The sequence below is a fragment of the Scleropages formosus genome, chromosome 16 (assembly GCF_900964775.1).
Source record: "Scleropages formosus chromosome 16, fSclFor1.1, whole genome shotgun sequence".
NCBI classification, from domain to species: Eukaryota; Metazoa; Chordata; class Actinopteri; order Osteoglossiformes; family Osteoglossidae; genus Scleropages; species Scleropages formosus.
This window is the reverse complement of record NC_041821.1, coordinates 11,976,139-12,002,363: the sequence shown is the minus strand read 5'-3', so window position 1 is coordinate 12,002,363 and position 26,225 is coordinate 11,976,139. Positions and strand designations below refer to the sequence as shown.

At 40.7% G+C, this 26,225-nt stretch overlaps 1 protein-coding gene across 8 annotated transcripts in view; it reads right to left on the bottom strand.

The window, feature by feature from the left end:
• adgrl3.1 (adhesion G protein-coupled receptor L3.1) overlaps positions 1-26,225 on the bottom strand; it is a 177,604-nt gene that overhangs the window by 126,034 nt on the left and 25,345 nt on the right. For all 8 annotated transcript variants that reach the window (XM_018737956.2, XM_018737955.2, XM_018737958.2 and 5 more), the window contains exons 2-3: positions 25,253-25,338; positions 330-498 (exon numbers count right to left, since the gene is read on the bottom strand). In XM_018737956.2, coding sequence (XP_018593472.1) covers positions 330-384 — 55 coding nt within the window. In that variant the 5' untranslated portion in view covers positions 385-498; positions 25,253-25,338. The remainder of the gene's footprint in view (positions 1-329; positions 499-25,252; positions 25,339-26,225) is intronic.

Genomic DNA, 26,225 nt, shown 5'->3' with positions numbered 1-26,225 from the left:
TCTGAGTTCTGCTCTGTAAGGTCACTATATGTCTGGAAATGCAGCTAAAAGATATACTGATGCCATATGACCAAAAGACAAAGACCCCCCTGCATTTCTTATATTGATTACAGCTCAAAATAGGGGGAGGGGTTTAACAGGTCCTTCATACAATCCGCTACAATTTTTTTTCAGGCGCTGGACCTAAATTTAGACAACTTGCTCTTTTCACTTCTGAAGAATTTCGTTGCAGGTGAGTAGGAACTGTGAGGATTTGTCCTGCATTCAGCTGTTGACCTTCTCATCGGATTATACGTGGAGTGGGCGGGATGGAGGTGGATGTTGCTTACCATGCGCCGCGGGCGGGAGGAGAGCGGTGAGGAGCAGCAGCCGCGTGGCCCACATCGCTCCTGGTGTGGAGGCGAGCCCCGTCCCTGGCCGAGCCCCTGAGCAGCTGCGCGTGTGTGTCCCCTGCCGCTTCTCGGGATCCTGGAAAGGGCAGAGGGCCTGGGCCTGGGCCTGGGTGGAGACACACAGCAGGGGGCGTGTCAGTCGATCCGATCACCCTTCCCTCATCACCAAAGTTGGCTCAGTTTCGCCCTTGATCAAGCAACTCACGGCACACTGTGACACTGTCTCAAACGATAAAAAGACACTCGCCGCCCCAAAGCAAGATATCCACGCTAATGCTGGAATTGGGACTCAACAGCACAGCGAGGTTATCGCGGGCTGAAGAAAAAGTTTGCATTGTTTCAAGCTGTGCTTTCATTACGAAGCTCTGCACTCCTGAGAAGTGTTGATTAAGTGCCGTCTTGCAGCATGACCCCGGCATGCAAATCGCTGTACTCTCTATGCAGCACGAAATGAAGCAACATTACATGAAAGCAAATGAATTAATGATGGGCTGAATCTCTGGTTTACTTGAAGCAAGACAGCAGCTGAGGATAATAACAAAAAGAAAAATAGCAATTTACTTGTTTTCAAAGATCAACTCCTTGAGTTCGTAAAAATCACGACCATTTTCTTTTTTTTTCTGGATGCCAACATAGCATACCAACACTGGCCATTAGTTTAAATAAAGAATCCAGCTTGTATTATACAGTTTGTAGTTTATCTATATATATATATATATAAACTACTTATATATATATGTAATTGGTAATCTGCTGCGAAACAAACAGAGAATAAATTATTTTCAGAAAAAAGTTCACTGCACGGATCAGTAGTGAACTCCTGAAGACGCATGTAAACAAAACAAATCCCAAATCACATCTTTTTTTCTTAGTGTATTTACAGAGAAATACAAGTGGAATCATTAGCTGCCAAGGGTAAATTACCTTGTATTGTAAGTATCTATATGCTGTACGGTGGAAACAAGGCATGCGGCTTCAATACATAAAAAGAAAAAAAAGTAATTATTCGTCTTCCTTCGGGTACAATTTTGCAGAGCTTTCGGACTGTCTTGACCTAGAGAGTCCCTCTAAACTGTCACGAATTTTACCGCTGCACCTGAAACAATGCCTCTTGGTTTAGGATGATTTTATTGGTTAGGTGACACTTTTATCCACATTAACTTACAACTACAGCTTTTTGCACAGTTGATACATTTACACTACAACGCAACCTCTATCGATACTTGAACCAACAACCTCAAGGTGATGAGTCAATATCATTAAGCAATATACTCAATGGTGACGACAGACAGAGAGTTTTGTCTGTAGTGGAGGGGATGCGGTGGAGCAGCGGGCCTGGCCAGGTTCTGCTTGGGGTGCCTTGTGACAGACTGGCATCCCCATCCTGGGTATTTCCTCACCCTCTCCAGCCTTGGACCCTGTGTTGCCAGGTTGGGCTCCAGTTTTCCTCTGCTTGGGAAAAATGGTTTCAGGCAGTGTGTGTGTGTAGTGATGATAGTAGTGAAGCAACAGAAAGAGTGCCACATAACTTCAGAGTCAACAGTGATCACAAAATAATGATGAACTGTAAGCAAAAAAAGACCTATTTCATTTGGTGTTTATAAATTGTTACACATTTCATCACTATAATACCCACACTGTGTTGTTGCAACTTAGTCTTTAAGTCTCAGATAAAGGATTTTGGCTGCTAAAGAGAAAAATCCATAAACAAGCCTGCTCATCATTTTTGTCTGAATATTGTACTCAATGTTTTGACAGTGCTTTTTCCATCTTTTGTCATAAAATCTTAAATGATGTACAGCGTTTTAAAAATGGTCAAGCATTTTAACACTTTTGCCTTTCAGCTAAACATTCAATAGAAAAATTCACTGGCATTTCAAGTAAATGCAAATAATTAAAAAAAAAAAGAAAAAAAAAAAAAAAAAAAAAAAAAAAACAGGGGGCATGGTGGTGTAGTGGATTGGACTGGGTCCTGCTCTCCGGTGGGTCTGGGGTTCGAGTCCCGCTTGGGGTGCCTTGCGGCGGACTGGTGTCCTGTGTCCCCTCCCCCTCCAGCCCTATGCCCTGTGTTGCCAGGTTAGGCTCTGGCTCCCCACGACCCCCGAATGGGACAAGCGGTTCAGAAAATGTGTGTTTGTTAAAAACACTTCCTGTGCATAAGATCTGTAGTTTTCCTTTCTTTAAATGTTAACATTTATGAAGCAACGTGCCTGGCAACAAATTAAATAATCAAACTGAAATTTAAGAAAATCAATAAAATTTATGAAAACGAATGTGGAAATATGTTTACAGAGAACAAAGATATGCCTGAAATCTGTGAAAAAAAGAAATTTGAACAAGTACAGGTTAAGGAAATGTGTGAGTGTGTGGGGGCGTTGGGGGTTGAGGATCGAATGTCACCTTATCTGCAAAGTCGTAAACCCGAGCGTTGCTCTAGGACTAATAAGCACCTAATCGATGCGTTCAGTTCAGGAGTGTGGTTCTGCTGAGCGTGAGCTTTCCGTCTCCATTGTTCTCCAGCAAAGCAGCCGGTGTGGGTCCTGCAGCTGAAAGGTACAGTCCATTCACGGAGATCACGCTACAACAGCAAGTCCCCGTGAGGGCCGGCACTCTGCCAATGGCGCCGTTGGACTAAAATGACAGCTGAATGGCTAATGGCATTTAGAAACACCAGGAGTTTTGCAGAAAAACTTGAGATATAAAAGAAAATCTACTCTTACTTCTTTCATTTACTGAGTACAGTGGGCAGAATGATCCCAAATGCATTCTATGTATTCTACACCAGTATAAACATCAGTTGGTGTGGGTGCAGTGCAGTCACCACTAGCAGCAAAGTTTCAAAAACTGTCTTTTAGGAGCACACTCGTGAATAATATGGCACAAATGTGAGCATTTTATTTAGAATAAGCAGAGCATAAGCAAATTTAATAAATCATAAGCAATAAATACCTTTTTTTTCTCTGTTTTTGAAGTTTAGAAATCCACCTTTATATGGAAGAATGTGGAAAAAAATCTGAAACAATACCACTGAAACAGACAGGCTATGCCAGCTCCAGCTGAAAACACCGCAAGTCTGAAAGAGACTTGTCTTGCACAACTTATATATATATGGAGGCGGGTGGCATCGTGGTTGGAGTGGCTGCCTTTGGCTCTGGAGGTGACTGGTTCAATCCCTGCTTCTGGGTGTAGTGCCCTTGAGCAAGGTGCTTGTTTGGCTGTGTGCCTCAGTAGCTAGTTGTGGCCCTGTGATGGACTTGCATCCTGTCCAGGGTGTGCCCCCTCAGCCTTGCACCCAGTGTCTTGGGACAAGTGGTTATTGAAATTGTTTGGCTGGTGTGTGTGTATATGTATATGTATATATATATATATAGACACACAAAACAGAGGCAGCATTGGTTGTGTAGTAAAGAGCAAAATGGGGGGATACATATTAACTGTATTGAATGTCAGGGTGCTGTATTTTATCTCTCATTTTATGACAGGGCAGATAAACTCCAAAAAAAAAAAAATGAAATGAGAAAGTAATATTAATGTGGAACATTTTTGATGCTTACATGTAGCTTATGCTGTCAGAATTTTTGCTGTTACTTTAGCATTCATCAACATCGTACTGTGAAATGCAGCTTGATGGTTTTAACTAATTGCTCATTTCATGGTCTATCTGGCAAAAACCATTAATTGCAGAGCAAATAAAGGACTTATTAACAGAATGGCAAAGCTGACTCCTTAAGAGACATACAGTGCACTGTGACTGTGGGCTGTTTTGGCTCCAGTTGTTTGAACTGTATGGGGACAGTCAGTGACTGTGATGGGAAATCTATCTTCTGTAATGGAGAGTATTGATCGCTGTGAATGTTCAGTAATATTTGGCTCTTGCTACTACCCCGGTGTACTGACATTAAAGTGACTGCAGGTGTCTTTCTTTAAACCGGGTGTTTTTTTTTTTTTTTTTTTCTTTAAATAAACTTCTTCCCAAAAGTCCAGACTTTAGAATCTGCCATTTTGGTAGTTTGCATTAAACCAGCTCACAAAAAAGACCTACTTTTCACAAATGGGTGCCATAAAAAATGGAAAAACTTTGGGGCAACAAGGTACATACATCAAAACTATTTCTAGGTTAAAGCTAAACTATATATTTTCTTTTAAAACCTACTGAGTCAAATGCATCCAGCTAAAAGAATGATATCTTTTAAAAGCCTTGCTAAGTTTATGCAAAAGTATTTTTGGAATTTAAATATATTTCATTAACACAATCACTACTGCATGTTTAAGCGCTCCCTGAAAATACTGTCACTGCCCATTGGCCGTAGGCTGCAACTGTACCTTTCCAGCCCATCCTTCCACAGATTATTGAGTGGTGATAAGATTTACTGCATTTAACCTTGCTGTGCTATTTCAGCTATCAGACACGCATATACTGCAAACCTCATTTCCTATTGTTGACTCAACATGCTGCTTTCTACAGATTTCTGCAAAGCCCCAAACATAGCCCAAAGCACACACACGTTGCACAAAGGCTGCGTGTAACATGATATTCTGTTTCATTGGGCAAGAACAGGTTTTGCCTGGGAGACAACAAAACCACCTTGGTGCACTAGGTGCAGCGGCCCCCCGCGATCGCATGACCCAAAGGGGGTTACACAGCATCGAAATCCCAAGTGTAAATCCAAATGCACCGAACAAGCAGTTTAGCAATGGTAACAGTTTCATACATTTATTCATTAAGTGAACGTTTTAATTTAGTGGTCAAGGATGTGATTGGAATGTAAACCTTTCTAAATGCCCTAAATTATCCAGGATGCAAGAGCACAACAGGGATGCCATCTTCAAGCTAATGAAGGATGCCTGTGTTCTGCTTTTAGTGTCCCCTAACTTAAACCTACTGTATGTAGACACAGGCACCCCACTGAGTTGGCATTTAGTACATTTGCTGAAAAGGGTGTTTTCAATTTTGCTAATGACCAGATTGGACTTGGCTGCCATCCCCGAGTCACAATCCCACACAAGGGCTGTGTCAGTACCAGCTGCCTCTCTCTCCTCTGTGTGGATGCAAAATATGTTAATGCTGAACTTTTTATGAATATTTTAGGACCAGGCTGTAAGAAGTCTTCAGGAGGGAAAAGAAAAAAAAAAAAAACACATATTCTGTGCTCAAAATTTGTTTCAGGCCTGGGGAATTTTGACAGATTTCTAGAAAGAGGTAGAATAAAAGTGCACTTTGGTGTGTTATGCCCTTTCTAACATGAGGCCGCATTTTCTCCTGACTAATAATCTTGCCCATTCATTACAACATACAGGGGCTTCAAGTGTGGAGTTCCCCCACATCACCTAAAACCGAAGGAAAGCAAATTGAGGAATGGGTCCAGTGCTGAGTCCATTTAAACGTGCGGTGGCTGAAACTGGGACTCGAATGACTTTACGCAGAGGGTCGAGCCCAGACAGACAGGGCTCCTCCAGGGGAGCATAAAAGCGCAGCAACAGGGTCACACGGCACCCCTGGGCTTGTCTGGGTTAATCAACCTGCCTTGTAATTCAGGTGCGGCACACAAGGAGAGCCAAGTTATCCACTGTTGAGCAGAGAAAATCAGTTCTGGGTGGAAACCGTGTTGCAGTACAATGCCTTGTGCGCCGGTGGTACACGGGTCTACAGATAAGGAACAATTTTGTTTCGAAACTGTATTCATGTTTAAAAACAAATGTGATACTACATCATTTCTGGACACAATTTTTATTATCAGTTGCACCACATGGTGTGGGGTGCTCTGCTATGATGTCAGGAAACTATACAAAATGCTGTCAAGTGCACCATCTCCTGAAGCTACACAAGGTACCTCATGAGCACTAAAACTGACTTCTAAAATCCTTCTACTTGGTTAAACTACGAATAAGGTGAACGTATGACAAGGGTAACGTAAAATTAAAATGAATGTGTAACTGTTTTCATTATATGCAGGTTCATTCAAAGTGCATATTAAAATATTCAAGTCCTAAATTTATACAGATGTAATGTGTCTGAATATTAAATAATACAAAATTCATATGATGTTACCACTGCCGCAATGCTGTCTACATGAATAAAGTACCAGCTTTCCAGCAGCAGGTGATGAATAATAATGTTAATAGGAGATATTCCTTATGTGTTCTTTTCTTGAAGATATATTGCCTTTTTTTACTGACTTAGCTACATTCAGTCTATGCAAACAGAGGGCAGGAATCGAGTCTTACTCCTCGCAAATCCATTCAAATCCATTCAGAGTTTTGTCTCTCAATAAGCTTCTGAGACTCCTGTTGGCTAAAATAGTGATGACAAGACAATAAAATTAAATATATAAATAAAAATACAGCCATTAGTAAACAGCAAACACTTTTTCCTGGATTTTCTTCTGATAAAGAGCACGAACAATGCAATTTCAAGGAACAAAAATGTATTGTATATATTTAAATTACTTGTATAATGAAGAACTAGAGCCTCAGTGTAGGCCTTTCTTTCAGTGCATGCGACCTCAGAGAAGCATCCCACAATGCACTGGGCATGTAAGAGCAAAAACGCATAATACAATGCAAATTGAGCACGCGATCAAACGCAAAGTCTAAATCGACAGTGACAGAGCATCCAATTTTCCACATTCTCGCTCCGCACGAGGATCTGCATTACCATTCACTCTGCGAGCGTAAATATAGCAGAGGACATCCGTCCCCGTGCACAGCGACCGGGTCCGAGCATGAGCACAAACAGCCCTGAAGAAACGCGCTGTAAAACGGGCAACTGGCAACCTCAGAGTGCCTTCCGCTTCCAGTGTCACGAGTAGCAATCGCATTTAAAAACCGCAGCAGCACAAATGGCTTCCACTCGACTGGCCTGCAGATGCCGTTGGAGATGCCGCAGGAGACAGGGACGCTCCTCGATTCACCCCATGACCCTCCCAAGTTCCGCCCGCTTCAGGCTTGTCTCTCTCAATCTCACTTCATTTTGCCCGCTCGTTAAGGTAAATAATAACAATAATAATACATATGCACTCCAGTGCTATGCCAGATTTGGTATTAAATATAAAAAAGCGAAAGTGCACACAATGAAATCCAGGAGGATGTCTTCAAAATACACTGCTGAGGAGTGTAGAAGTGTCATGTTCTTTTTTACGGCCGTCTGATCATTGTGTTTTTTTCGATAAATCAGAAACCTTCTTCATCTTTCAGGGCTGTACTTATAGACAAGCAAAAAGAGTCAAATACAAACAAGAAAACACATTTAGTATGAAATAGTGACCATTTTCATATATATACAGTATAAACATAGCACCCAGGTATCATCTCGGCATGAAGGAAGGGCCATTATATCACATGGTCTGTTTACGCTTCCTTTGTGTGAAAGCAACGCAAGGAATGTGGCCACATCTCAGGAGAAGGGTATTGTGTCCTTGTCTACCATGAAGGATATGTTTTTGCTTTGAGTATTCAGGGCTTTTCACTCCAAACACAAAAGATTGGGGGCAAACTGACAGTATCTTTCAGAGGCAACACAGTATAACACAGTATGTCAAAACCAGGGCAGTGTAATGTGTATGTAACATTACATTCTCATATTCACATATTATATATTATATATAATATTTATATATTATATATTCGATCATACCTTATTTATTTCGCATTACATGCGTGGCAAACACTGGAAGCCAATTTTAATATAACAGCTGCATTATTCACAACTGTATTTCATTAATTCTAACTGGAGAACTGTTTGACTGTGTATTTTAATATGTTTATAAAGTTTGTTATGTTAATTGATTATCATGTTTATATTCTTCGAACAGTAGGATTTTTCAGACAGGAAAATAATGCAAAATTCACTAAGTGTCATGCTGGGAAGGAAGAGATCGGTAGGCCCGGGCCGTTCATGTGTTTTTCATTTGCCGCATTGCTGCAGAGCATTTTGAAAGTAGCAATTCTTTAAAAAAGAAAAAAAGCAAAACTTTAGAGTTATTCTCCCACTAGGTGCTTTCTTTAATGGATATATGGGAAAGGACAGTCGTAGAAGATTCTTAAAGAGTACCCCAAAGGTCAGCATTCTGCATGCAGAACCCGTGGCTACCATGTGAAACATCCTGAATCTCGAATCACTTTCCTGATTGAATTTCATTCAAAACTGTTGTACTCCATCTCACTTAGTCATTTCCATGTTGCATCTCATTGGGGTGGTATTTGTTTAATATGGAGGGAAAGGTTGCATGGCCTTTCCCTTATTTAAATTTGATCAGACCAATTCTGAGCTAGTGTAATAATTGCCCGAGTCTTTTTTTTTTTCCCCCAAAAGATATGATATGAACAAATGAACTGAACAGCACTTTCCCTAATCAGTATGAGCGCCGGCCATTGATATTCAGACCATAACAGTTGATAACATTGCATGACCAATCGATATTGCACTTACACATAATAAGGAAAATGCCAAACATTTCAAAGACTAGCATATGATTAATTGCAGGAAAACAATTTTAAACCTATTCGTAAGCTATCGCATTCACTTTATAAAGTAATAAGGATCCACAGTTGAAAACGTGGATTCATATTTCGATAAACACAGAAATGCATATTTATGAGCCTCTATCCAAAGCGTGAGATGTATGGGCTTTTGCTATAATAAGATACTGCATTACTTGCCCATGTTTTCTCCTTTTCTTCTTTGCCATTTCAGGTAATAAAATGTCTGCCATTTCTGTCAGGCAAGAATGTAAAAGCTCTGCATCACCCTCAGCTCTGCATAAAGCAAAGCATCATTCTCGGAAACACAAAACGTTCACGCAATTAATTGAGAATATTTTCTTTAGGAAATGTGCATTCCTTATCTCTTCTTGTGTTGGATATGTGTCAGGAACGCAGCATCTCGGTGGATCCCAGAGGGCATTCCAACTGTTTTCCAATATGGCCAACGCCTTGTCTGCTGAAATACGCATTCCTCGTCATGCTTTCCTTATGGGTGGTTACTGTTACGATCCCACGGCTAAGGACCGGACCCGTTTTTCCAATTTTTTCCCCCAGATCAATGTGACAGAATATATTACTTCCCCTCTGCAACAGGGCCATCAGGACTCCGTAATCTTCAAAGTAAACACAGGCATTTCTCATTTCCCCTTTGTGTTGAGGGCCAAGAAGAAAATTCATTTTGGAGCTGGCATGATCCATTCACCGTAGTCCAGCATAATACCACAGGCCGCGTTGACTTCTTGGCATCAGCTGCAGGTTTTCGCCTGGCCTGCTTTTTCGGGAGCAGTGCGTTTCAAATGGGGGGTAGAGAGTGGGAGCGGGGGTGGGATGGGAAGCAGGGGCAGCTGCATGTTGGGAAAGAGGAGGGGGGCTGGCTAACTGTCAACTCAAACCCACCATGCCTAAAGCCTTCACCCAGATAGGACTTTGCTGGTGAATTCCACATACACCGCAGCCTCACAACACAAGAGACGCGTACATGTATCTCAACAACTCTCACAGAGGAGAATAACGAAATAACGGAAAAGTTAAGAAAACCGTTAATCAGCAACAAAGTTCCGCCGAGCCCGGGTAACTTCACACTCCGTCTGGAGGGACGCAGACTTTTGGCGCACTTAAACAAAACAGAAATTCTAAAGGGAATGTGTTTCTTTGTAATTTGGGAGTCAGCAAATTTAACTGCTTCCCACGGCAGTTGTTCTTGACAGACAAAGCAACACCACTGCTCATACTTAAAGATTCATGATTGCTGAGAGACCCAGTGTTTAATAAAATAACAATATAATGTCAGCCTACATCATCAACCATAAATACACAGTTTTTTTTAATCGATAAAGAAGTATGTAGCTTCGAAATACACACACGCTTTCTGAACCGCTTCTCCCATACGGGGTCACGGAGCCTACCCCGCAACACAGGGCGTAAGGCCTGAGGGGACACACCCAGGACAGGACGCCAGTCTGTCACAAGGCACCCCAAGCGGGACTCGAACCCCAGACCAAGACTCGGTCCAACCCACCGCACCACCGCACCCCCAGCTTCAAAATACAGCCGTTACAAAATAAGTATAAGAGGTCATCATCGAGCGCAGTCTTGACGGTGCTGCTTTAGCACAGTAGGACATTTTACTCGCTTGTGAACTACGATAAAAACACATGATCCACAGGATTGCCATATCGAAGCCATCTTAGCCGTCTTGATACGTGTTTAAATGTAAGCAGTGGGGTACAGGACTTCAGTTGAGTACACATGTAGTCATCTGGAGCATGCAAAAATGAGAAGTGTTAGGGTATCAGGTGCCAACACCTCAGCTGCACTCAGCGTTTTAATGAGCGTACGGCGAGAGACGCTAAATCGCACGCTGCGCTGGGCCTTTAACGGTAAACACGGCATTTTCCATCCGCGGGGCTGGCCTTCTTCCCACCTGACATTCCGATGTTATCTCCGGGATTGTAAATGCATAATGGCATGATCTCCTTGCTGAGGACCCTGGATTTCATGCTTTAATGCTCCAGAGCAAACACATTGTCACAATGATTGATGGCGGTAAAGCGTTCAGTTCTGTTTCTACTACCATTTGGGACTCTTGTTCTTTTCTTCCTGAAATATTTTTAGGAAGTACCCTTGGAAATGCTTAAGCACACATAGAATGCCAAAGGTACAAGTGAACTGTTTTTGTTTTACATTACTCTTGGTGGTGTCAGGATAAATAGTCCCATCAGTGTAAATTCCCAAACACAATCATGTATTCTCATGTTTCTTTTTCTCTCTTCTTCTCATTACACATGTTATACAGAAAGCCAAAAAAAAAATTAAAAAAATAATAAAAAACTGCAAACACTAATACTAATTTAAATTTCCTACAGGGCAGCACAGTGACCCAGAGGGGAGTGTTGGTGCTTCATAATACCTGGACTGTTTGGGTATAGGTCCTAATCCACCTCAGCGTATGTAGAGTTTGCATGTTCTCTCCACATTTGTGAGCAAGTATATTCTTTGATGGACCAAGTAATGTTTGAATTTATTCATTTATTTATATAGCATCATGACTATGACTCTGCTATTGTACACTGGATATGAATTTGTGTGTGACCAGCACTTAACAGATGCTCTTCCTAGTTCCTCACTGGAGTGTATTTATTAATATTCCACACATGCTCTACTCAGTTAGCAGGAAATCCACTTTTACTCATTAGAAATTGGTTTTATGGGCTTCCACACCTTATCTGAGCAAAGAGAAGAGACAACATCATATAATCAGGGTTTACTTTTTAGTCATTGTGTTAAAAAATTACTAATTAAGTTAAAAAGTGTTAATTATGTAGGACGGCATAACGTTTAGAGTCTTTCCTTTGGCTGTTTTGGTTTGCTGTCGAGTTTTCATATTTCAATCATTACTGCCCACTCAAGTTATTTATGTATCCGAGCATATTATTGTGCATTTATTCTTATTGTACCAAACACACTGCGATTAAATTAGACTGTCTGTCACATTTTCAAATTAAACCTCCGCTCGGCTCCCATCATCCCCCCACCCACCCCCACCTCCATTATATTTTGTGGAGTTACTAGCGCTTCATTGCGCTCCAAATAAATCTGCTTTCAGCTGGCATGCTTCCCAGAGCGAAAGAGACAACCTCTGTGAGTAGGAAATGCTACCATGGTGCAAGGCTGAAATTACCACGCCAAAGACAGCCGCCCTCCAGTCCTCATTCCCACCTGGCTTACAGGGTTTAGATGAGCCATAGTCGTAACGCAGTGATGTTAGATGTCTTTTCCTTTTGGTTATAGAGTTCAGTACAGTAAAACAGTGGGGCTGTTAGGGGAATTATACATTGGAAGGTCATCACAGAAGAGAGCAGACTGCAAACCCTTCTGGTTAGATATTGCATTGTCTCTTGTTGTGCCATAGATCATCTCTCTTCATAAACTTACGCAAAAATGAAATGGCTCTACACTTCCACTAGCATTGTACACTGTGGAAGCATTTAGCAGAGCAGCATTTACCTGCAGGATTTAGTTGGCCTGTGTGCCACACCTTTGCTGTGATTGTAGGTCACCATGCATGACATGAGACATGAGTACTGCAGTCTCATTTTCTGACTTATGTTCCCTGCCATGACGGTTATATTAGCTTACCTTAGAGTCAGCACATCCTTAATGTTTTTCAGCATTTATATGATATCCTACTACAGGTGGTTCTCCACTTACAATAGGGTTCTGTTCCAGTTAAAGTTAAACTTGTAATTTGCAAATCCCATTATATTGTGTTATATAAACCATAAGGACATATAAACAATTAAAATGAATGAATGCTATGTTGTGTAACAGGGGTTTGTTCAATTTTTTCTTCTTTTCATATTTTACACATTTTTCAGTGTTAACAACAACAACAACAACAACAACAACAATAATAATAATAATAATAATAATAATAATAATAATAATAATAATAATAATAATAAGTACTATTACTTATAGGCCTAATAAAAAGTATTACAACTTTTCTTCTGCTCTTTTCCTTTTGCATCAAAACAGAAAAAAGTAAAAAATGTAACTTGAAAGGAATCACAAACAAATTGTTGCATAAATAAAACATTTCTGTAACGAAGGCATAGTTTTTGATAGCCACATTGAGTCAATAAGAAATATGGTGGTTCATGGCAGCCCAGCCAGCGAATATTATTGTACAGCAGATGGAGTGGCTGTCGTTAGATGTTACGACCAAACATCGGGAAATGAAAATAATGTAATAAGGTTGATGGGACGGCTGTTGTAAGTCGCATATGTCGTAAATGGAGGTCTGCATACACTGAGCGCTTGTGTTCTACAGTCTTATCAATGATCTGGGATGAAGATGAAAATCCATGAGCTCAAGATTGCAATACATGCTCATTTTTGCTTAACCTCAGTTCTTGCATTATTCCAGTAAATGTGTGGTTTGTTAAGTCACCAGGCACTAATTAAAATGTATTCTTCAACACTAGCTGGACTTTGGCCTGGTGACCCCTGGTCTATATGCATGCAAATCTGAAACCTACATCATTGAAACCACATTTAAGATGTAATAATTATAGCACTGTGCTTGTTTGCCACAGTGAAGTTGGAAAACTGCTGGAAGTGCTCGGACAGCCTCTTCCAACACAGTGGAAGACAATCAGGTAGGCTTCCAGGATGGGGGGAACATCCAGCTGCAGCACGGCATGCAATCATGCAATTAAATATTTATTCAAAGAGCTTTTCTGATGCGCAAGTTGGACTTGGTCCTCCAATGAATAATAAATGCACGCCAAAGTTACATAAATGTAAAAGGAAGCACTTAACACAGAGTTGTCTTGCTAAGAGTAAAACTGGATGCCAAATATGTAGAGAGGTTAGCGAAGTATATTTTCAGTGAATGTTGCCACCTTTCCGTCAGAGACTAGCTCTTTTATGTAACACCACATAACAGTTCCGTGCTAAGCATCTGATTTTATAAGATGAATGGGTAATTTCCTCTGCTTTGCTTATTTATGACACATTCAAAACTTTAGGAGGAAGAACACATGTAAATGTCATTATATATGTCATTATATGTATATTTATATACATGTATATATTCCGATTATCGTAATGCTGTTTCCTTCTGCCGAAGAAAGAAAAGAGTTTATATATATTTTTTATATATATTCCAGCTTTATATATGTGTGTGTGTGTGTGTGTGTGTGTGTGTGTGTTTTTGACCATCTTCTGCTCATATGGGTATCAGAGAAAAATATTCCATCAATTAAATGGGCAATATATCCCTGTCTGGGACCATTAATTTCCAGTTTAGTACTTTACAATGTTTTGTATTCACTGTGAGAAAAATAAGAAAAAAAACTGAAAAATTATATTTGAACACACACACATTGACTGAAACCACTTGTCCCAAGCGGGATTGCGGCGAGCCGGAGCCTAACCCGGCAACATAGGGCGCAAAGCTGGAGGGGGAGGCGACGCACCCAGGACGGGATGCCAGTCCACTGCAAGGCACCCCAAGCGGGACTTGAACCCCAGACCCACCAGAGAGCAGGACCCGGCCAAGCCCAGTGCGTCACCGCCCCCTCCGTGCCCCAATAAGAAAATAATGAAATAAATTAAAGAAAAAAGGAAAAAATGGTAAATGAGGAAGAAAAATTTCAAAAAAGTCCAGTACATAAATTGAACATTTGTCCCACTCAAATATTTTCTTAATATTACTGCTATGCATGTTATTATTACAGTAACTCCATGGTATTGTTTTCTTGTAAATAAATGTCATGTAACTGAAATGTAAGACTCCATAACTTTTCAATGCCAAATAAATAAATGAAATCACTCTAGCAGGTTGTACCCTCTGCTGATGTGGATTTGCTCGGGTGTCTCTGTTCTGTTTGCTCTTCTCCTGAGTGCCGTGGCAGGACATTGCTGCCGTGACGCAGGCTGTATTCTGCTCAGTTCATTGTTCAATTTACTACAATTGCAACGTAATCCCGTGGTCCCGCCGCCAGTCCTGCCCCCGCTGGCAACATCAAAGTGCACCAGCAGCCCACAAAAGCTTACACACCATTACAATCAGTTGGTGGAACATTAACAACCTCTGGAGCATTAGGTGTAGAATGTGAAGCAACACACTGCAAACAATCTGATCACCTCCACTGGGGGTGGGACACAACGCTTCAATGTTTTCTGAACAGCAAATTGATGGACACCATTGTGGCCAAGTGGATCCACATAAAAATGCAGCAGGACAGATGGGGGATAATAATTGCAATTAAAATAAGATTTGTTGCAGTTTGGCTAGCTGCACACACAATATATAGTATGTACTAAAGCCGGTACTGATATTGTGTTTATCAATGATTTATCATTTGAGATCATAATAAACAGTACGCAAAATGTTGTTATTATTAACTAGTTTTAGCTGACACCATTTTTCGATGCAATGTACAACGTAAGATACACATCAGTAAATTCCTTACAATTATTCACCATTTGTATAGCAGAAAAATGTAACGCATACCATCGTCTTTGGACATAATGATGGTAAAGGCTGAAATAGTGAAAGATTGAAAACCAAGACTCAACAACAGAATGGTAACTTTCTGTATGATAACAATGAGTTAAAGAAAAATCAAGAAAAAAAGTACATTTATCTATGAATCAATAGATTTTTAATTGCATATTTAAAGATTTACTACTGCATGTTTAATTGCAAGAAAGATGTACAGTGGACTACACATAAGGCCTATGTTTCTGATATGTTATTAGCATAAAGTAGTTTGCTTTATGGCAGTAAGACTGCTTTATAAACAGTCTTTCCATGGAGACCAAGGCAGACCTTTCGACATGGTCCACCTGAGCATCTTCTCAGTGCCAGCTGCCTAATATTAGAACGCTGGTAACCAAACAGCGACCGTAACCACAATAATGAGTCCCATAAAGGCGATGTTTAATTAGGCTCAAAGAAACGGAGACACCAGCGTGCCTACGCCCGGGATGATGCCAAGTTCTCCTGGAGCTTGATAATAATCAGCATGGCCCCCTTTTTTCCTTTATTATCCAGAGGCTTCATATAAATAGATGGATCCCTGCTGCCAGATAAAAGCCCGGGGGAGACTTCCTCACAGGGTGTTTTGAGAAAATAGTCTCTGGAACCTCAGGCCACTGTAATTCAACCTTTTCTGTGCATTATGGAACTCAATCCGATAAGAAAAACTGGTGAAAGCACAGAACAAAGTTTCACCTTGTATTAAGTTACGTTACCATACTATTCAGCACAGGAAGAAGGCAAATATCTAAAAACACAAATGAATATGAGGTTCAGTGAAAAAGTAATAAGTATGTAACAAATTAACCGCTTGTCCAAGTCTGGATCTTGCCAGTCTGGAGCCTTTTCTGGAAGCACAGGGTATAATCGTAGTTAGGGCATATCGGACAGCGTACCAGTCCGTCAAAGGTTAAATATATATTATCTATGACATATAGATCATAATACAATTATTGCTGCTCTTCCCAAGATGGTGTGTTTCCCCCCTACACACACACATTCACAGACCTCCACAGCCTTTCTTTTTGGCAGTTTGAGAGAAACAGCCATGACATTTTACACCTGACCCCTAACCCTACATCTCAGTGAGTGGAAGGGTTCGTCACTTACACATGGCAGTGGTGACCCTAGGGCCAGTAACAGAGAAATTGGTCAAAAGTAGCAGCTATCTGAAGAAGAACAAAAAGCACACAGGTTATGCTCACAACTGCAACTGATAAATAAGGAGATCATAAACAATAATATATGTCAAAGAATGCCTTGAAAATACAAGTAGGCAACTCAGGGGACAGAGGACAGAGGATGACAAATATTAAATTTGAAATGGTTATTATAATTATGGTATGACTAACTCCTATTGGAAATGTGATACACAGTTTGACATACAGAACATATTTTATAGCTAATCTCCATTGTAAATGTAATTAAGAAAGTGACACAACTTCTGGAAACAGAACCAGGATGTCACAATTACATTAACCCCTGCATATAGAGTTTCCCAATGAAGGGGACATTTCGATCTTACGATGATCAAATTCTGTGGCTGTCATACAGAAGGTTCCACGAATGCAAACATTAAATATTGGCCTTGGGTTCCTTTGGCTCATCGCTACACACACGGAGTAATTGGGGCGGCTTGTTGAAGAGTAGCAGACTCTTCCCGTCATCATTTCACCCAAGTCCGTTGGATTGTACCCCACTTTCCTGCCGCCTCTTCTGGGAGATGTCCCGCACCTGCTATTCCCCCCCCCTCTCTTTGCCAGATGGTACGCCAGCAATTAGGCCCCAATGTCCTCATCTGTCTCCCATAACCGTGGCCGCAGCCCCAAGGAGTCAGGCCTCCTATCTGTCCTTATCTCCGGCTGCTTTGTTATCTAAATAAGACTTCTTTTTTTTAATTGTACGCATATATGGCAAAGCTTTCCCCAGACGATGGCAAAGCGATAGCTGCCCCTTTGCTCTGTTTGGAGGGGGGAGGCGGATACAGTTAATTTGATATCTCATTCCCTAAGGATTGCATGGGTTAAATAAGAATCCCGTTTAGCAACTGCCGACACAGAAGGAAGCATCTGCTGCCCTCACGGAGCCAGCTTGGGTGGGTTTCCTCCTCTGCTTGCTAAGCTTCAGCACTTTTTCCCACACAAACAAGGGGCACACGTCTTAGCCGTGATGCTCACGGCATCTTTTCTGCCTTTGTTTTCTCTCTGACTCACTGGCCTTCACGTGATATAACTTCCTCTGCCATTCTCCACGGTCTGACTACATGGCTTTGCACTTCATCCTTCAGCACACTAGCAATTCAGAGTTTGCTTAGCACCTGTAACAGCCGATGATTTATTGGGATATGCTGGCAGGAATCAAAGAACTTGGTAGAGTGGAGGAATGTGATCATCACCGACGGGACGAGGTTGGTGTCCAGCAACATGTAGCATGAAGGTGACCAACAGGCTCTGTCTCTTCACTTTAAAGCCAAAAGCCATGTTTAAAAGTAAACAAATCTCAGATCCTAATGATGTTTAAGAAGAAAACAAATAGAAATTAGAATGATACACAAACAGGTAGCATACTGTTTACAGCTGCAACCTGCACCAAGGTTCAAAAAGACATCGGTTCAAATGACACCTCCTCTGTAGTACCTTTGAGAAAGCTACTTTAAATTATTGCACAAAAAAAAAAAAAAAAAAAAAAAAACTGTTGAATAAATCATCTTTCAGTTGTTTAAATAGTAGTTTACTAGCAAATAACAATTTTCTTTGGAGAAAAATGTCATCTAAATAAATGGAAATCATAATTATTATAAGATTTTGATAAAGTCAGATGAAGCTTCTATGGCCAGTTCACAAAATAATAGGTATTGTTATTATTAGGAAAGTTTTTGTCTTGATTTTCGTTGTTGACCATATGCAGTACCTCATATGAATTCAATTTCATTAAAAATCCCAGTCTTTCAAGCCTCAAAACATTGTTATGGAGTCGAGAGCTGTGGAACTCTGCTTGTGGGAGCTCTGGCTGTAGGTCGGTGCCCCAGGCCACATTAGCTGTGACACGCGTGCCATTCCTGAAACCAAAATCTCATTCCCTTGGCTTTGGAGTACTGTGGGCTCCTTATTCTACAGATGGAAAACATTCCGCACGCGTCACAGGGTTGTGCTTTCCAATTAGCGTTTGGGTCAGAGGTCATCCCTGGTCACGGTCTGAGTCGACTGAATGTGGCAGCGGTGCAAGGGCACTCCTCACATTCTCCCGCGCAGCGCCTGTTATCTGGGCACAGCTATTTCAGAAAACCACCTCGGCCCTGGCGCTGAAATGGGGAGTACACGGCTCGAGATTGCGTTCATGACAGGGAATTTAAAATGCCCTATTAAAAGAAATGAATGTACAATATGCTTGTCAAAAAAAGGTAATTGCTTGAGGACCGCCCATGTCTTTTGTCTACTTGGCGACACAGCACTGCACATTTTGCAAGGTGGGGAATGCAACCTAATAAAGCTAAAACAACAACACGAACAGCACTGTTTCGATCAAATGCATTGAGCTCTGCAGCCCAACAACAGCACAAGTATATTACATCCATATAATGGCAGCTGGTGGTGCCTAGGGCCAAAATCACTGAAAGTTCAAAATCACAGGTAGAACCAACTCAACTGCTTCAACTGAAGGAAAAAAAAAAAAAAATACACACATACATATATATGTATGTATGTATTGATATTGCTGAATGCTGAATATATACTTCGAATTCAAACCTGATCATGCTAAAGAGATCAAAAAGAGTGCAGGAAAACTAAGAAATATTACCTCTTTCCTAAAGCTCGCTATATTATGGGCAGCTGGTAGCGTGGCGGTTGGCGATACTGCCTTTGGATCTAAAAATTGCAGGTTTGAGCCCTACCTCCAGCTGTGGTACCCTTGAGCAAGGTACTTACCCTGAATTACTACAGTAAAATGACCCAGCTGTATAAATGGTTAAATAATTGTAACCTTAATACTGTAAGTTGCTTTGGAGGAAAGTGTCAACTAAATGAATAAATATTAAATTACATATATGTGAAGACAGCTGTTAATAGTTCTTATTTTTTAATGGCTCGGAAGCCTAGTTCATAAAAGACAGTATGCATTTGAAACTCAGTTCCTGGTTAAGAATGAAATACTGTGTTTTGCACAACAAACAGCATTTCTTTGAAAGACAAAGTGTTAAGTTAGGCTACAGCATGAGCTGTCAATAGGAGCCTTCCTCATCTGGGGACCTAAATCAATATATTGATTAAACAATTCATCACTTCAGCTCTACAAGACATTATTTCTAATTAAAAAGTAAGCCATAAATTCCAGATTTCACTGCCAGGTTGGAGCTGTAAATAAATCTAAGCAAAGGCTGAGATCATGCCTAATACTGTAACCCTATACCCAGTTAGACCTACTAGACCTTCGGTTTATTCCTTTTATCTCTTAGACTAAGCCTGTGACACAAAAATACATGACAGCATGTGTAAAATGTTAAAGGCATTTTAAAGAGTTTCTGTTTGGCTCTAAAATGAAGAACACATCATTGATTTTTATTTCATTTTTTAATATATTTTCCAATTTTGAGTCAATTCTGCTGCAATCTTCCTCAATCTGGTACCATTTGGATCCATTCATGGAGCAATGCCAGCCTTGAGATGAAGCAGTCCGTTCACATGTAAACAGTCCTTGACAACTGTGATTACCTCAGGCCAAAGGATTGCTGAGGCGCTTTTCACAGGAGCATGAGGGAGATTACCCAGACAAAGCCTAGGTCGTGGCATGTACCGCTTCCTTTCGACCATAGCAGAGCAACTCATGTGTATCAAAATGCAGATTTACACCACTAAAGCCAAGCATGGGCATGTATTTCCATGCCTTCAATTATTTGAAAGAAGAAAAAAAATCTAAACCTTGAAAATGTCCACAAAATGCTTTCACAAGCCCAGAATCCAACAGGTGAAAGGTGCCAAGATAATGTTTTTCAGAATCTCCAAGAAGAAGCTTCACTTCTCTAAAGAACACAATGCATTCAGCTTTTTCTGAGAAAGATTTTTTAAAGGATTATCTGTCTTAAATAAAAGTATCTTTGATCTCTTATCTGAGATTCCGCTTTTAACTATAGTATTACAGTTTTACTGTGTAAAGAATTTTGCTTTAATTTTAAGATGCTGCTAAATTAATGTTATTTAAATGGTAGTATCTGTTGCTTAAATGCTATCTTAATGCTGGACAGTCAACATTTAATTTACAGTTAGAATCAAAAGCAGTCCAAAAGATTATATTGTGATAATAAATATTGAAATCCAATGAGAGATGCAAGTGTGTATGCATGTTGTCAGAAAAAAAAGCGTAATTTCTCCAAGTTACACTCATGGGATTATTGACATTAATGTGACATATGTCAGAAGAATTAAAAATTTCAAAATAAGCATCAACAACAATTCAACTGATAATCTGTGCAATTTGGAATCGCTACAATTAAATCATTTTAATTCAAAACGGGATTTTTAATCATAGTAATTGGTCTGTATGGGTGAGATAACTATCACAAGTAAAAAAAAAATAAATATATTGTGGTGCACAGCGCCATGGTTTTGAATGGGGCAAAGAAGGACGCACAGGCAGCATTCATCTCGAACAGTTTATTTGAACACCGGCACACAGGGAAAAAATGCTCTCGGCCGGAGGACCCCTTTTCCTCCAGGACCTTTGCGCCAAGTCACCCTTCCCAGCCTGCTTAGCACCCCCAGGATTTCTCTCAATACACTGGCAAACATGGTCACCCCATCATTTCCTGCAGAAGAACCCCCAGCAGTTCCGCACTTACGTTCCACATTTTTCCCATAATGCAACTATTTACAATCAGCGCATTCCCTGCTCAAACACCAGTAACGCGGGTCGTTGTAATACACACACATTGACTGAAACCGCGTCTCCCAAGAAGGGTCGCGGTGAACCAGAGCCTAACCTGGCAACACAGGGCGCAAGGCTGGACAGGGAGGAGACACACCCAGGACGGAATGCCAGTCCGTCGCAAGGCACCCCAAGCGGGACTCGAACCCCAGACATGCCAGAGAGTGGGACTCAGCCAAACCCGCCACGCCTCCGCGCCACACGTCACTACAATAAATAAATAAATAAATAAATAAAACATTGTTGGTAATGCGACCTTTTAACATTGTCACCCCATCACTGTCTGAGGTTACCTTCAGGTGTGAAAATCATTGTGCGATGTGACACACATTACTGCAAACAAACTGTAGCTATCACATGGCTGCCATAACAACTATGCTGTGGGTCAGCCTGTTAGAATTCAAATGAATTAGCCATAAAGCATATCACAGAATACTGAAAAGTGTCACAGTTAAAAAATCCACCTCACAACATTTTCCTTGAGTGTGAGCAATTAATCGATTCATTCAGGCGTGCTGAAGCTGGAGAGAAAAGACGCAGGGATGCTTTGTTTAACATGCTGCTGAGACAACAGGTTACAGAAGTATTACAACAATGACAGCAGGCCAAGTTGTTGACCTTTGCTTTCACAGCAACAGGACACTGTGTAATCCTAACTGTGCAGGCTTGATGATGAACAACAAAATGCTCACAAAAAATATCAACATATGAAAAGTTACAAATAATCAGCTGTAAGAGTCAGTTTATTATTATTATTATTATTATTATTATTATATATGCACAAACATTTTAACAATTTATTCATAACACCTGACATGCTCCAAGTAGACAAGGCCATTGATGGTCTATCACACCGGTAACACAGATACTGGTAACACCTGCGGTAAGTAATAAAGCCTCTAGAAACTTGTATCATGAAGCCCATGATCTTTGGGAGTGCCTTCAGCTCTTTGTCATTTCACCACATAGATACAGCATGCACCCAAAGCTCATGAAAATAAAAAGACTAAGGACTAGTGAAAAAAAGAGCACCTTGCTCCAACCCCAAAGAATTCACTGTTAATAGACCACACACCTGTAAGGTAAGCGCCACTGAGTCAAAGTCAGCTCCCATTGAGCCACTGAGTCCAATTCAACTGGTGTTCCAGATAACGGTACAGAACTGATCTATCACTGCCTTCTTCTTGGTCTATTTTTAGGCTGAAAACATAGGGAGGACACAAAAACTCCACACACTCCGGCCCGTACCCAGATAGGCAGCTCAGGACCTGTGAGGTGCTATTATCACCCACTGCACCACCTTGCCACTTCACATTCACCAGTATCTAACAAATTTTATTTGTAGGTTGTGTATGCCTGCACATTTATAGAATCATACTTCTATGCTGCCTTTTAGAGCAATTTTGAAAAGAAACCGTAGCAAAGAATTCTGTGCAAGTTGTATCCAGAGATACTTTGTAGAGGTGTGAACCACAGCACACACTCCGGAGAAAGACTTTCCTCTGACTGCTGTTCTGCGCTGGCAATGCAGAGCTCTTTTCTGAACAAGTGCCATTGGTTTCAAGTCCACTCGTCCAAATGCAGTGGCGCTTCTCTGAACATTTGTCCCTCAAGCATCTACCAGATGTGGACCAACAATGCAACCTCACCCATCCGTAACTCCACGGGCTGACAGACACTTGGCAAGGAAGCGTGTGTGAAGGACCCAGTGTTCACATTTCCGCTGTGCCTCTTGTACGTCCGTTTCGCTAAATAATGTGCAGTTGTAGAAGTGTATGTACGTGTCTGTGTCCAATTCTCGGTATCGCCGAGTGCATGCACAGTCGCACATAAGCATTTCTGAAATACTGGAGATGTTTCAGTGAATTTCTGCCTCCTGTGCCACTAAAGGATTGCATTCATTTTGGATTTAAAAGGCTATTTATAAGAGAAACCATTAGACCATGAAATGGAAACAAGTCAAATTTACATTTTCTTCGCAATTAATATTTTACAGCAGTGGTTATAGCAAATAATGTCTTACTTGCAATAATGACTAGAGATTTTTAAAGACGAAAAAGATTTTAGAATGTTTAATTAACATTTTTTTTTAATCCAATGGTAATATTTATGGTTATTATCCAAACTCTTACAGAGAGCACATTGAAAGAAAGTGTTCATCGTGCATTTCATCTTCAAAATAGCCTCCAGTCCGTCCCCCATAAGGAATTACTTCAAACTACTGCTAATTTAAAGAGACTGTGTTTAGGGCATAGAAGGTGCATCAAGTATAGGTCTTAATTCAGTGTCAGCACATATTAAGATGTGAATGTGAATGGTGCACAGACATAAATTAATGTGACACATTTCAACACTAATAGAACCCTTGATCTTTGAGATGCAATTTCTAATAGCTGTACCCATCTCAAGATACAGTCAGAATAAAAGGGTTTGTAAGGACTTTATACAAGGCATTTGGCATTCAGACTTCATAATTTGTATTAAAAACTATAAAGGTTGCATTAGATATAAACAAACATGAAGAATCAACTGGAGTGTATTGGCCAATACTGTAAATCAGTGTGGTAGTCATCTAGGTATTAGTAAGAGCACTTAAACAGCATCTCCAAATGTGCGTCAAGTTTTACTTTTATTATTACTTTGAAGCTCAGCAAGCAATTTATCCGAAGTGACTTATAATTTATACAGCTGTATATTTCGCTGAAGGAGTTCAGGTTACGTACCTGTTTCAAGGGTATGACTGCAGGGCCTCATTCAGAATTTAAACTAGCAACCTTCCAGTTAAAAGAGGGTGACAACCACTCTGTTACCTGCTGTCCATACTTAATTCCCACACCAGGAACAGAGTGCAAAATCAAAGCATAAAATATTAATAAAACATACTAGAGTGTGACTGAGTGCAGATATTAAGCTCTGGAGTGACTGACAGCATTTAACCCTTTTATAGAGGTGGGTTTTTTACTACAGTAGTTCAAGGTAAGTAGAGTGCTCAAGGGCAGTGGTAATGATACCTGCTTCACACTGCTTGAACTGTGCATTAAGCACAGGTTTGAATCTGGCTCAGGGAGTGTGGAGTTTGCATGTTCTCTCTACTTTTGCAATCCCAAGGTATGTGCAGAATAAGATAATGGCAAACCACATTGCGACCCTCCCTTTTCTGTGACTTGACGACACTTACCGTACAAGGCACAGGGCATGCACCTGCAACCTTCAGGTTAAAAGGCTTGTCCTTAATCACTGTGCCACCTGCTTGCACTAATATTCTATAATGGTTAGTAAATATGTAATTCCTGCGCGGAGCCTGACGATGTTTTAGCATCGGACATATTAAAAAAAAAAAATCCTCTTTGAACCTACTGCCAGTATATTTTATGCAGAATGTCTTTCTTCCTACAAACAGTGATTGAATTTTGAGGCCGTGCTGAATATGCCTGGTTTCAGTGACGGAGTGTGAAACACAAACAATGACTAATTAGTGCATTGGGAGAAGCAGACTCGAGGCAGCTGCTAGTTTGCATGATTGCTATGAAAACATTGTTGGCACAGTAAAGTCGAATCTAAGCCTTCTCGCTGCAGACGGGCACAGAACAGAAATGATCTGCTGGGTGGCGGATCAAAGACCCACCAGCAATTTAACAGAGATTTGCAGATGTTGATGGGGACCAATCAAACACTGCTTCCACAAAAGAGGAAGAAGAACTTGATGGCTTATGACCCTCCCTACTTTAAATATTCCCAAAACAAATCATTTTATGCAAAACATAATTAATGTGGGGATTTTAATGGGATAAATTAGAGGTCATTTACAAATATGACTGAAAAATACAGATCAAGCATGAATGAGCTCCTGTCTTAAAATACAGATGTGGTGACTTGTGCACATAATGGTTTTATAGGTTTATACAGATACCTGGAAATGTCGCTTGCCTGTTGAAAGTGATTTTTTTGTATAAATCCCACGACTTCACATTTCAGATCCACCAAGCCTGTTCAGTCCTAAAAGAAAAGAAGAAAAAAGGTGATTTTCTCTGCAATAACATACAGCAAAGCAAAAGCCAAACATGCATTTTGTTGAACAGAACAACCAGGTTTTCTTTTAAACAATCAATTAAACCTATTCAGCTTCCATGATGGTAGACCCAGCAATCAGTAGTCTTGTCCGTTTTCAAATATCTGCCCCCCGAATTCATAATGAGTTCATTACATATGTATGAATAGCTATCCAGGTCAAATCAGCTTTTAATAGGTAATGTATGAGGTAAAAGCGGCTGCTCTCCTGGCGACAGGACAAAAGGACAGATCTGAACGACATTATCACTCTTTAGAAAATATCCCACAAACCATTTGCATTTTGATTGCTGGCCCTATGTACACTCAACCATTTCAATACACACACACATACGCAAGCTGTTAAAAGCAAAATATATAGTCAGCACGTATTCTGGAACATTACAGTGTGACATTACATTATTTAGCTACCTAGCAGATGCTTTCACCCAAAGGGACTTTATTGTGCATCACTTAGATGTGCAGCTGGGTGTTTCGCTTCAGCAAATTAGGTTACGAATCGAGCTCAAAGACTGCAAAGCATTGGCCTTTCTGTAACGAAAAACCTGAGACTTTTCGGTCATCAAGTCCTTAACCACTGTACAGTCTACTGCCCAGTTACAGTGTTACAGGTGCAACATGACGACAGGACCCCAAATGCCCTCGTATTTGACGCTACATGACTCTGTTCTCCTTGTGAACGAAGCGAAAGTCCATTACAGCCCTTCTCACTTTCCTCCGATCTCGCCGGCACTTCAGTAAAACAATCACGCTGGACCTGTCTGTGTCACAGCGATGCCTCGTCCCTCTGGTTTAAGCTGCCTTGCCATGCGCAG